Below are 13451 nucleotides of genomic sequence, written 5' to 3' on the forward strand. Positions count from 1 at the left end.
AACAGTGACATGTAAAATAAAAATGATTGTGTCCCAATCAGCCTCCTCTTGTTTTTTGTATTGTAGGCTAACAGTTAAAGATTCACCTCAACACAGCTCTGCAAACTGGTGACAAATGGCAAAAGTGAAGTTAATGTCTGAGTTCTTGCTACTATCCAAACATACAAAACACATTGTTTTATATATTCCAGTTGTTAATTGTTCTAATTTTAGTTAATATAGCATAGGACATTATAAAACTATATTTTTTCTCTGGTCACAAATATTTTTTTTCCATTCAATTCTTGTAAAATAAACGGATAATATTTTTCTTCACCATATGTTATCTGATAGTCGAGCCATCTAAAACATTTGCTTTTGATAATAGCTCAAATATTGTGCATGTTGATTCTATATCGTCGGTCGGTGATTTCTTTGATGAGTGGCTAGAGGTTATTAGAATGTTTCTCATATGTCATGTTTTACCAAACTTCAATGACTAAACTTGTTCGCTCCACATTTTTACTTTTACTTGATATAGTAGCATTTCACAATTAACTCTTTTATCCAGCCCAAAAGCTAAGACGTGTTACTATTTATCAAACACACCTAAGACTGCCTTCCACTCTAAAAGGTAACTTTCAGGAACTGCATTAGTCCTGAAAATATAGTTCATAGTGTGCCAATCCTGAACAACTGTCGGTCCCCACATGCAGAAAGGCCTTGTCAGGCCACTGCTAATTTATTTTAGCCCTTGCTGTTGCCAAATGAGAGGAATCCACTGGCTACAATCCAGGCTACAGTCTGTTGCTTAGGACAGATCTAGTCATGTGGGGCCAAACCCCCAGAGCCACTTCATTATATAATCCATATGCACTGTTTTCTCTGTTAAACAACACAGCAGAGAGATAGACTATCACAGCCCTGCTTGTTAAACTGTTCACAAAACACAGAGATCTTTGACCTAAAGTGACCGAATCATCAGTCAACCTGGTGCCTTTGGAAAGCACCATCAGCAAATTACAACAGGCTTTTTGTATGTTGAGTTTGAATTTAAAAAAGGGTATTTAATATTTACTTGTACTGCTGAATTAATTTATATTTTGTAACCATTTTTAGAACATCACCATGTACAGTAACAATGTAACTTTGTAGTTGCATTAACTGTTTCTATTAAACATGTTTAACAAAGTTTTGTTACCGGTATTTGCCAAGAGACAGACAAGCCTACAAATGCATCAACCTTAAGTATAAACTGTGGTCAGGTGTGAGCCAATAATCTGATGCATCACAAGATGATTTAAAGAAACAGGCTGTTTTAGTTTTAATATGTTTGAAACTCAAATAATTTATTCAGGCTTGTAAAACGCATACAAATCACGAGCCTGAGAACATCAAATGAGTTTAGTTGACGTGCTTTTGCTTTCTGAAACAAAAGCCCAAAGAAAGCTTGAGCTGCCACATGTAGCCAATTAATTGTGCCAATTAATGTCACGGCCTCATTTTGTTGACATGAAATGTGGAGTCTGTATATTCAAGAAAATAAGCCCCTTTTGATAGTTCCTCAATAGACTGTCTTGAATGACTTCCACCTGGTGAAGGAATTGTCCCTTTGATAATGAAATCAGGACTGAACGTCTTTAACTGCCTCTATGAGAGAGACCATGGTCAGATGACTACGCTGCATCAGCACATCTTATCACCACACCTCAGTTTATTTTATATTGAGGCTTGAAACCCTTTACACTGCTTTAACCATTTTAAGATAAACCAAGACATCCATATTAAGGAAACATGTTTATTTCAACATTAAAGACCAGCACATTGTTCTCTGTTGACATTTGCAACTGAAATTAGCAATGTATCGTTCACACTGGCTCCATCACAAGGACAGAAGAGGGCTGATGTTACAGGCGCCTCACTGACAGCAGCTGGTGTCACAGGTCTTCCCTTCGCACACGCAGCCAGAGGCGCATTTGGTGCAGCCGGACGGGCAGCATGGGCAGCAGCCTGAAACAAGAAATTAGATACATAAAGATTCAAATCAGAAAAATCACCTTGAGATAAACTTGGTTCCAATAACTATATTACCACAGCAAGTGTGACAGAAAAACAGTCATCATGTTCAAATATGCAGCGTGCCAAAAACACCAGGATGTCCTTCTGCATCGGGTCAAAGTTCTATGGCGCAATGTCATGGTACAATAGTATGTCCCAATTGAAAGCACACAATACATATGGATCTAAGTGCATCTGCCATGTTTATTTAGTACAAATAGAAAGTGTGATTTGGAACGGTCAATGATCTCACTTCCAAGAGTACAAAGGTGCATCAACAGAACATAAAACAAACCTGCCTAAAATGTCCATCATGATAATAACAGTGTATTATACTAAAAACAATAAGAAAACAAATAGTCAAAGCTAAGCTCAATCAGGACTTTAACTGGAGTCCTTAAGTGACCCTTTGGCAACAGCATCAAACTTCAAAATGCGCGCTATAGTAGATTTCAGATCGGCCTAAACAAACAACTGAACATCAGCTGTAAACTATCAGTGCTGAGGAATTATAATATCATATCGCCTAATTTAATGATTCAGGGAATAGACCAACGCACATATCGCATCAAATAGTCTGAATGGGTGAAAACTAAATCCCAAATACATTCCTCTCGTCATGAAGGCTACTCGTAAGGTGCTCATTCGACTTACTCTTCTTGCAGGTGGTGCAGGAGCAGTTTGTGCATTTGCAGGAGTCTCCACATTTGCAGGTTCCAGCTGGAAAACAAAAATCAAGCAGAACGGCTTCATATTGTCTGCTGAGAACAAATAGTCAAAATAGACAACTAGCATCATGAGAAGCGTTGAGACTAAACCTAAACGTGAACAACGAACACTTACTCTTGGAGCAGTCGCAAGGATCCATTTTTCAGTTGATGATCTCGTGTCTTCGTCTGAAGCAGCTGTGTCGGTTGTCTCAGATGAGTCTGTGTTGTGGAAGTGAGGGAATGGGCGGCGTTTTTATAGCGTCCTCGAGACAACAGAACCGGGTGCAAATTGAGCATGTCACGCAGCACGCGGGCACGTATAATGATTACAAAGAGGTTTGTGCACACGACTTCTTGGTTAACTAACATGAGCGCGTGACGAGACTCCCAGGCGAGGACGAGTTGTTGTGTTGTCTGAAATTTACATAATCCCCCCCCCCCCCTAGAATGTGCTGTACCGAATTGCGGTATGCACAGATCAATCAAGTCATGCACAAAGTTCTGGGGTCTCATTTATAACTGTTACGCGAAAAACGGGGCCTGAAAGAGGGGTACACAACTTCAACCGCAAAAGTTATGATCTATAAAAACGACGCAAATGTTGAAGCCAGACTTTAAAAATGAAACCTGAGAGATATCATTATACGTATGATGGCTCTTACACATTTAATTTCGCCTCATACCACACGTTACTTTGCACATTCATCATAAAAAAAATCAAACCAGTAGTGTTATTTGTGCTAGTGAGCAATAACTATTCCATAAGCAGCTTTCAATTGTAAAATATATAAACCAATCAAATCAAATTTCACTTAATATTTAATCTGCGCTGTCTGCTCTCCTCAGCACAGAGGAGAGACCGAACTAACAGTCTTGGTCAGCTGATGTAATTGTCATCATCCATAAAATAACGTCAACTAATTATAATAAACTGTAGAATACTATCATGTGGCTGGTTGTATTTTTTACTGTTCGTTTGCTTTAGCTGGCAGACATTAACACAGGTGGGTGACTATTTACATTTCATACTCTTGGATGTAGGAGCTTGTAGTGGGAACCTGAAGGCAACATTGTCCCTGCTTTGCGCACGCCACCACCGTCCGGCATGCTCTGAGTGTTTTTCCACTGAATGCGTGCGTAATGTGACCAATGGGTGAATCACTTCTCGAAAGAAAAGATTTAGAGCTGAGTGCAACTTTATTTATTTTTTTTACAAACAACTATAATACCAATGAATAGAAAATAACCACAACACATACATTACAGTCTATTGCGTTACGAGAAACGTTTGTAACTTTAAGGATGATTAAGGAGAAACTCAACAAATACTGAAACATAAGCACCCTTAAGGTGTAAACACTGTTAGGAACATTAATGTGACAGTTACATTAAAAACAGCCTGGACTTTCTTGTGCAACTCAGTTTTTGTAATTTCTGATTACACTCAGCCGAATCGACATAATTACAGATGGTGGTTATTGTCACAGTGACTCTTCTGCAGTGATTACGATATATTATTTCAACAGTTGGAGGTGATTAGTGAAGTATAATATACATGCAAAAACACTTCAGAACACCAATCAAGCTCAGTGAGCCCTGATTGTTCATTTTGTCTGTTAAGACAGTTTGGATTGTGGTGTAATTTGAACAGACAGTATTAATGTGACATTCAAACTTTGTTCATGAATCCCATGGCACTGGTTGTAAAGACATGAGCACACTGCACACTGCACAGAGAGGTGCTGTTTGTGCCAAAGAGCTCTAGAGGGAGACATCTACACATTTATACGTAGAGAAGGTTTTTTTTCCCCTGTGGGACAGTTATGAACTAAATTCCCTCATTAGGTATTTGAGCGATTTGTATTTCAGGTGTAGGCTACATTATGAATCAGCTAGCCACGTGAATGGAATCAATCAGTGTATAATAAAGAATCGCAGAACAGAGCGTCATTAGTTTTCAATAATCTGTGCATATATCACCAAAACGATCTAAGTTTTCATAAAGTTTTTGTGAGTAAAATCGCTACATTCAACACAACTTTATTGATTCAGAAACATAAAAAGCATGCTGTACACAGACAAACTGTAAACAGCGATCTGAAGCGAGTATCAGAGTGCACTGGAGTGTCACTCACTCACCTTCTCACCTTCTCCAGTCACCTCACCTGGCAAATCTTCATCTCCTGCACATAACGATTGTGTAGAAAGTGTGGAAATATCGCCAGTGACAGCTCTCACACGATCACTCCATATCCTCATTGTCAGTCCTAATCTCAATGCCATAAGAAAACATAAATAAATACATTCATTGATAAACTGTAATCTCCTGTCAAACGTACTTATTTTAAGTGACATCCAGGGTGCTGGACACCACTGATTGTAGCGATCATTTTGAAAGCAATCAGTCTGATTTCTGTAAAACATGTAAATACTGCGGTGACACTCGTGGCGTGTAATGCTGCACGATGGACACTATGGCTGTTAGGAGTGCGTAAATGGAAGAATTAGGAAGGAACGAGTGTTCAGGGATCCCTTCACCCACTTCGATGTCTGTGTAAAAATAAAACAGAAAGTCTCCGTGATTCCCCGTAAAGACCCACTGATCAGCAGCTCATTTATATGCATCAACATTCATGAGGTTCATTCATTGATCGTTTATGGTTGGATGTGGGCGTGTAGAGGGCGGGACGTGAGGCTGAAGCAGCTGCGGACATTTACAGGTTGATTTGGGATTTATCAAAGGAACGAGCACACTGGCAGGCTCAAGGTTTTGTAAATCAGAATATTTTTTGACGTACGTGCATTTCCTCCTTTCAACGCAAACATTTAGTGTGGATCCTATAAGCACTGTTATATAAATGAGACCCCTGCTTTTTGCCAAAAAATAGAAAAGTCTACACCTATTGACCTAAATACTTTTACATCCGCTGTGACCAAGTTGTAGGCCAGTCTATAAATCATGTTCTCATTTGTCCTGCAAAGCCTTTTACTTTTTATCCACATTAGGGTCAGTCAGACATTGGTCTACATTTCCATGACTCATGGTCTGACACAGTCTGTGTATGGTACACTGTATATATCAATATAAATATCAAAAATAACATATTCCCTCTTATCTTAAAATATGAAAACATGTAGTGCTTTAAAATTAAAGAAAAATCTGAATTGTATGAATTTACCAATAGCAGATTTAGCTGCTGCTGTCTGTCAATGTAATGACATTAAAGATGGCGCTATGCTATTTAGGCATACAAATCCTAAATCCATGATGGTGTGACTCAGGAAACTAAAGCAGCTATGGAATTCAGCCACCAATGATTTCATTAGTTACACCTGTGCTCCTCTGTGGGCAAAGGCCGAGTGACAGCAGTTTCTAATCCCGTTTATAAAACTGCAACACAGTATTATTTTTCATACAGATTAATTCTATCAAATCATTTTTATACTAATTTAGTCTATAACATGAGAAGATGTTTTGCAATAACTTTGTTTGTCCAACAAATGTAGAACATTCGGCAATAATTCTTGATAACTTACTTGAAGGATTTTCTTTAGACTTGTTGCCGTCATTGATTATTCTATCATTCAGTCATGTTTAAGACATTTTAAGCAGTGTGCACTAACACACATTTTCAAGACCTCAGCATATTTGACAGTTTTTACAGATCAGCCACCTTGAACTCACGGTTTCAAACACCTGAAGACTTGAGCAGGACGCACAGACACCACGGTGAACATAACAAGCAGGACAAATGCTTTAAAGAAATACCAAACAGGTTAATCTGGCCTTTTAATTTTTATACAAAACAATTTAAACTATTTTTTTTAAAAAAGGTCTACAACCTCACCCCAAGATCACCATCTGAACACATACACACATCATCAGTCCCGCATATGTCCACATATTGTCCTCTCTGTGTACTGGAGTGCTGTCCAGTATACTGGTTGAACAACTACTGGCCAGTACTTCACAGATAATATCCACTGTGGGTCTCCAGAGGATAACTTTGTGTCACAGTGTGTGTGAGTGTGTGTGAACCCCCCCATTGAGCCTCCTCTACTTGAACTGATTATCAATAAGAGTGCCCTTCATCTTCGCCTTCTTGGCCTCCAGCTCGGCCAGCTCCTGCAGCCTCCTCTTGCTCATGCCCTTCCTCTCCAGCTGCTTCTCGATCACTTTGGCGTTTTGCGCGTACGAGTCCGCCACCTCCCTGGCCTCGATCTCCTCCTCCTCCTCGTCGATGGTGGAAACCGTGACGGAGCTGAACTTGCCCATGTCCTTGGTCCGCTTGGTCATCATCACGCGGACCTTCTTGGGAGCCTCCGGCTTACTCTGGCTGTAGACGCTGGTGTTGCCGAAGCCCTGCCCGAACTTGACCACGGCTCCATCGACGATGAAGGTGGCCGGGTGGTTCTTCGCCTGGTGCTGATAGAAGAGCAGCAGGCCGCACTTGCCGCACTTCTTGCGGTACTGCCGCTCGATGCCCTCGGCCCGCTTGAGGTACGCGCTCTCGTCCTGCTCCACGTTGCAGAACTTGTGGGCGTGTTTGGCCACATCGATCACCCTGGCTTGGTCCCGGGGCCTCATGGGCAGCTTCTCCACCTGGCAGTCCAGCACCAAAACCATCTGTCCGCACAGGCAGTAGTAGACATGGAGAGGCTTTTCTCCATCATCGTACTCCTCTCTGTCTCTGGTGTCCGAGCAGACGACACTTCTGGACACGACCTTCGGCATGTTCAGTCACTTCAATGTGCTCTAATACGAGTGAATCACCGCTGAATTCAACCCTATTGTTGAAACGCCATGGCGACGGAACACTGGTTGAAATGTTTTCCTGATCAGAAACGACGCAACACTTCCGGTGTCCGTCACTGTTACTGTTCCTACCCGAAACAAACATCTCTCCTTATCGTTCCGCGGAGTCGCAGGTCAAATTAACTCACTTGATAATGACGCACTCTATTGATATAATAATTCCATGCATTACATTTCTGACCTACATGATAAAGGAAGGTACAGTAACATGTTTGTTTGAAAGTTAAGTCAATTATTCAGGCTTGTGAAAAGCCTACAGATTAAGTAAAATGTTTTGGGTTGACGTATTTGACTGCAAGTCCAACCAAAGACTGGCCTCTACCACACCGAATTAATTTGGCTTATCTAACAAATGACGCAAGGTTTTTTATGACACATTCCCTTTGGTTTGGGCAACAATTTGGGTCAAGGTTTAGGGAAATTGTGCATACGTTAACATTTCTGGAAGGAAGCCCTGCAGGCAAACTTCTGTGCACAAATGACCATTTTTTAGTCTGATATGAAATGGGTATACTAAAGAGCCCCTTTACACCACACTGAGCAGCAACATGTTACAGTGAAAATCTTGGCAGGACCAACCTGGACCGTTCGTGGTGAGGAGATTTCCCCTTTGATAATGAAATGACTTAAATAAACTTAACTGCCTCCGTTAGAGTTTGACCTTCGTCAGATGACTTTACGCTGTATCAGCACATCTAAATCATCACACCTCAGTTCATTTTATACTGAGGCTTCAAACCCTGCTTTTACCATTTTAAGCTAAACCAAGACAGCACATCCATATTAAGGAAACATGTTTATTTCAACATTAAAAAACAAGTACAAAATACATTGTTTTCTGTTGACATTTGCAACTGTAATTAACAATTCATTGTTCACACTGGCTCCATCCCAAGGACAGAAGAGGGCTGATGTTACAGGCGCCTCACTGACAGCAGCTGGTGTCACACGTCTTCCCTTTGCACACGCAGCCAGAGGCGCATTTGGTGCAGCCGGACGGGCAGCATGGGCAGCAGCCTGAAACAAGAAGGTCCATAAATAGTCATTCAATCAGGCAAATCCCTTTGAGATAAACAGTTCTGATAAATGAGTGGCTACATTCCAGACACTGCATAGTTGGAGCAAAAACTGTTCAACTTAGTGAATTTAAATTCACACCTTTTTGTTGTAGTTCATTAAGCCAATTAGAGCCACCTGGCAGTTGCTAACAAAATCAAGCGACACATTTTGAATTAGAAATCACCAGCTTAATTACAGAGTGCTTCGGATATATTGGTATACATCGCACCCAATAGTCTTTAAATGGGTGAAAACTAAACCCCCAATACATTCCTCTCATCATGTAGGACTCGTAAGGTGCTCATTTGACTTACTCTTCTTGCAGGTGGTGCAGGAGCAGTTTGTGCATTTGCAGGAGTCTCCACAGTTGCAGGTTCCAGCTGGAAAACAAAAATCAAGCAGATCGTCTTCATATTTGCTGATAACAAAGACAGCTAACATCACGAGAAATGTCAAGACTAAACGTGAACAACGAACACTTACTCTTGGAGCAGTCGCAAGGGTCCATTTTTCAGTTGATGATCTCGTGTCTTCGTCTGAAGCAGCTGTGTCGGTTGTCTCAGATGAGTCTGTGTTGTGGAAGTGAGGGAATGGGCGGTGGTTTTATAGCGTCCTCGAGACAACAGTACCGGGTGCAAACTGAGTCTGGCAGGAGGGCACGTAGTAGATGATTACAAAGAGGTTTGTGCACACGACGTCTTGGAGCGCGTGAAGAGAGACTCCCAGGCGAGGATGAGTTGTTGTGTTGTCTGAACATTACGTAACCCCCCCCCCCTCGCGACACCAATGCTATGGCAGTAGAACACAAACGGAAGTTATTTATTATAGTGTTTTTCAGGTAGCCTATATGGGGGCAATAAATATCACGTGTGTCTCCCACTATAGTGTAGTGGAGCACATTGTCTGTGATGTGTGCGATCAATAGGCTTGTTAATCTACGTAGAGACATTGCGTTGTTTAAAGTTCAATAAGCCATCCTCATAGTTTGCGCACGGATTTACAAAATGAAATGTCAAGATACGTGGCAGAGTGTATTGATCAAGATGCGTGACGGGTGCAATAAAGACTCCTGATACAGCATCCCCTCGAAAAAAACGCATGTGGGTTTGCGGGCAGAATATTTTAAATTGGCTAATGTAATTATGTATTTGCTGTCTAAATGAAAGCTGATAAATGTAAGCAAATTAGGAGCGATTCAAGTCCTATCATATTCATTTTTTTTAAATGAGGTAGGTCTACAATCATTTTCAAATATAACTTAGGCTATGCTTAATTAATCGATGAATTAACTTATACAATGGCTAATTATACGCAATTTAGTGCATCTTACACGATATAGATTGCAAATACATTTCTAATACATTTATATAGACCATAACTTACATTTGAGTTATTTTGTCTCGATATAGGAAACGGCAATGTCATTGTGAACACATCAGGAATAGTTCCACTCTCCCGTTCATGTTGCTCCTGTCACATGGTCCGTCGTGTTTCTCAGTAGGTCTGTGCACACGGCGCAAACAAACTGACAAGCGTTGTGGTTTCTGCTCCCCGCGCTGCTCTGCACCCGGCCGTTTCACGCAGCGCCCGTGAGCAAACCACAGTAAACAGGCAATTGTAACGTGCTGCCTTTACGTATGGCTTGCTGTAGGAAATATCTAACTCAAGAGTCTTTTTTTCATTTGATAGACGATTGCAGAGGCCATATATAATTATAGGCACTACAAAAAGATCGGCGAGGTTTCTTTCAATAACCATCATCACCATTTTATGATAAAACTGAAGTTAGTAGCCTAGACTATTAGTGTACTTCTCATGTTTTGAATCCTAAAGGGATCATACGCGTATGACATCAGCAAATAACACTACTGTAGACTACTATCATGTAGCTGGCTGTATTTTTTACTATTAGTTCGCAACGTTTAGCTGGCAGACATTAACGCAGGTGGGTGACTATTTACCTTCAACACTCTTGGATGTAGGAGCTTGTAGTGGGAACCTGAAGGCAACATTGTCCCTGCTTTGCGCACGCCACCACCGTCCGGCATGCTCTGAGTGTTTTTCCACTGAATGCGTGCGTAATGTGACCAATGGGTGAATCACTTCACGAAAGAAAAGATTTAGAGCTGAGTGCAACTTCATTTATTTTTTTTACAAACAACTATAATACCAATGAATAGAAAAGAACCACAACACATACATTACAGTCTATTGCGTTACGAGAAACGTGCCTCTTGGAAGGAATATAAATGTTTAGCATTAAGATCCCACATACTGCAAATATACCAACATTACACAGAACAATGAGTAAATGACACACATGTAGTGCAACCATAACAAATGTACCTCGGGTTTGAATAGTTGACTCAATTTAAGTGAATTAGCCTATACTTTCAATGGAAATAGAGAAGGTGTGATGCTGTGATGAAACACATTTTGTAACTTTAAGGATGATTAAGGAGAAACTCAACAAACACTGAAACATAAGCACCCTTAAGGTGTAAACACTGTTAGGAACATTAATGTGACAGTTACATTTAAGTGCACATTTAAGTGCAATAAGCTAGTATGAATACAATAGATGCTAAGTGAGTGCTAAGTGGAAGGCTAAGGGTAGGCCTTCTTGAAGAGGTGAGTTTTCAGCCTGCGCCGAAAGATGGCCAGCGACTCTGCCGTCCTGACGTCAGTGGGGAGTTCATTCCAACACTGAGGGGCCGGGACAGAAAAAGGACGTGACCGGGTCGATCGGCCGCAGGGACCTCTGAGCGACGGGGCAGCCAATCGCCCCGAGGCAGCAGAGCGAAGAGGTCGGGCGGGGGTGTAAGGCTTGACCATGGCCTGGAGATAGGACGGAGCTGTTCCTTTCACTGCCCTGTAGGCTAGCACCACAGTCTTAAACTGTATGCAAGCTCTTACCATCCAGCGAGCCAGTGTAGAGAAAGGAGAAGGGAAGTTGTGTGGGAGAACTAGGGGCGATTGAACACCAGGCGAGCTGCAGCTTTCTGGACAAGCTCCAAATGTCTGATGGCCGACGCCGGGGCTCCGGCAAGTAGTGAGTTGCAGTAGTCCAGGCGGGAGATGACAAGAGCCTGGATGAGCACCTGCACCGTCTCATCAGTGAGGAAGGGGCGAATCCTCCTGATGTTGTAGAGCAGGAATCTGCAGGAGCGTGTAACCGATGCAATGTTTGCTGAGAACATCCAGGGTCACATCCAGGTTTCTGGCAGTCCGAGTTGGCGTCACCACGGTATTGTCAATGGTGATGGACAGGTCTCAGTGCGGGCAACCCTTCCCCATGATGAACAGTAGCTCGGTTTTAATGCTGCTCCCAAGCAATATCTTTTATTCAAACAATTAACCAAACGACTGTGTAATTTGATAGGGGTCACTCGTCGTGACAAAAGCACTGAGAATTATCCCCTACAGTGACTATGCAGTTCCCCTCAGATCATTTTAGCATCTTTCACTTCATTGCTTTGGTTTTACAGCCAACTTCTTAACTGCACTGTTTTGGTTCAGTCTCACTGTTCTCATCAACTGGGTTTCAGCAGCTGTTTCCAGCGAAAAAGCTGTGATAAACCCACGTTACACTACTTGCGTGAAGAGCAAAGTGCAAAGTTAGCAGCTAGCAGGTAAAAGAAGTGGAGCATCCAGCTGCTAAAGAGCCAGATGTTTCCGTCAGTTGTTGGTGGAGACCAACGCAGAGCTAAAAGGAGAGTAAATGTAACATTCATCAGAGGAGCAAACATAACTCCATTAGTAAATAAGATTAAAGTATTTTGGTGGAGGCAGTGTGATGGTGTGGGGCGGCATCTCCATCACTGGAAAAATGAGGCTCGTCTTCATTGGAGGCAATCTCAATGCGGAGAGATATCGAGATGAGACTCTGCAACCAGTGGCAATCCCATTTCTCCACAGTCTGGGACCGAACTCCATCCTCCAAGATGACAACGCTCGCCCCCACAGAGCGGTTCATCAGAGACTACCTCCAGGATTTGGGAGTAGAGAGGATGGAATGGCCTGCCAACAGTCCTGACCTCAACCCAAGTGAACACTTGTGGGACCAGCTGTTCGTGCCAGAGGGACCAACACAACCACGTTGGCTGACTTGCGACAAATTCTGCTTGAGGAGTGGAATGCCATACCACAGGAGTGTGTGAGCAGGCTGCTGACCAGCATGAGGAGGAGCCAGGCTGTTGTGGCTGTGTATGGTTCTTCCATGCTACTGAGGCTCCTGTTTGTTAAATGAATAAATTGTGAAATTGCCAATATAGTGACACTTTTGTGTTGTGAGATTTTGTTAGGTTCAACTTCAGTCATGTTGAGTTCATGTGAAGCTTCTTAAATGGTGAATATAACATGTATAGTGGCTTAAAACAGCTTTGCATCTGTCAACAAGCAGCTACACCGAGTCATGAGGATTACTTTGTAGAACACAGGATTTTAAATCAGTCCATATACAGATCAAAGCATTGCCACATATCCAACAGCTCTGAGAAAGCATCAACGGTCAGGGAGGTAAGAAGATGAACATAAGACGGATTGTAAACACTTCAGGAATAATAATAAGTATTTCATTCGGTAATTCAGCATTAACTTGGGTTTGTTTGACAGAAAAAACAATGCTTTCTCCACACATACTACTAACAGGCCATGCTGGCAGTAAAGATGTGATGATCATGAAACAAAAAACATTGAAGGATGAAAAATTGAGGGAAAATAAACATTGCTACTCTTGGATACCACTCTGCAAAAAAATAAACCAAAAAAAAGAAGTGAATTGTGGCCTGAAGGTGGACCCAGACAGGATTTCTTCAAGATCTTGCAGT

The 13451-nt window shown here is 41.8% G+C and overlaps 3 protein-coding genes across 4 annotated transcripts; all 3 read right to left on the bottom strand.

Annotated features, from left to right (window-relative positions):
- Nucleotides 1–1763: 1763 nt before the first annotated feature.
- On the bottom strand, nucleotides 1764–3019 carry LOC306781458 (metallothionein A). The gene is made up of 3 exons (XM_079274328.1): nucleotides 2881–3019; nucleotides 2692–2757; nucleotides 1764–1989 (listed from the first exon to the last, which is right to left on the bottom strand). Exons 1-3 carry the CDS (start codon nucleotides 2903–2905, stop codon nucleotides 1898–1900), a joined length of 183 nt encoding a protein of 60 aa, XP_079130454.1. The 5' UTR covers nucleotides 2906–3019; the 3' UTR covers nucleotides 1764–1897.
- Nucleotides 3020–6528: 3509 nt separating this feature from the next.
- steep1 (STING1 ER exit protein 1) lies at nucleotides 6529–7604 on the bottom strand. The gene has a single exon (XM_079273924.1). It carries the CDS (start codon nucleotides 7480–7482, stop codon nucleotides 6805–6807), a length of 678 nt encoding a protein of 225 aa, XP_079130050.1. The 5' UTR covers nucleotides 7483–7604; the 3' UTR covers nucleotides 6529–6804.
- Nucleotides 7605–8346: 742 nt separating this feature from the next.
- Nucleotides 8347–10088, bottom strand: LOC306775149 (metallothionein A-like). 2 transcript variants are annotated; one of them, XM_079265432.1, is made up of 4 exons: nucleotides 10006–10088; nucleotides 9106–9191; nucleotides 8937–9002; nucleotides 8347–8580 (listed from the first exon to the last, which is right to left on the bottom strand). In XM_079265432.1, exons 2-4 carry the CDS (start codon nucleotides 9128–9130, stop codon nucleotides 8489–8491), a joined length of 183 nt encoding a protein of 60 aa, XP_079121558.1. In that variant the 5' UTR covers nucleotides 9131–9191; nucleotides 10006–10088; the 3' UTR covers nucleotides 8347–8488. The 2 variants fall into 2 exon arrangements, with proteins under 2 accessions (XP_079121558.1, XP_079121559.1); XM_079265433.1 differs by having other exon boundaries at nucleotides 9106–9267; nucleotides 10006–10083.
- Nucleotides 10089–13451: the final 3363 nt, after the last annotated feature.

This window comes from Melanostigma gelatinosum (assembly GCF_949748355.1).
Source record: "Melanostigma gelatinosum genome assembly, chromosome: 1".
Lineage (NCBI taxonomy): Eukaryota > Metazoa > Chordata > Actinopteri > Perciformes > Zoarcidae > Melanostigma > Melanostigma gelatinosum.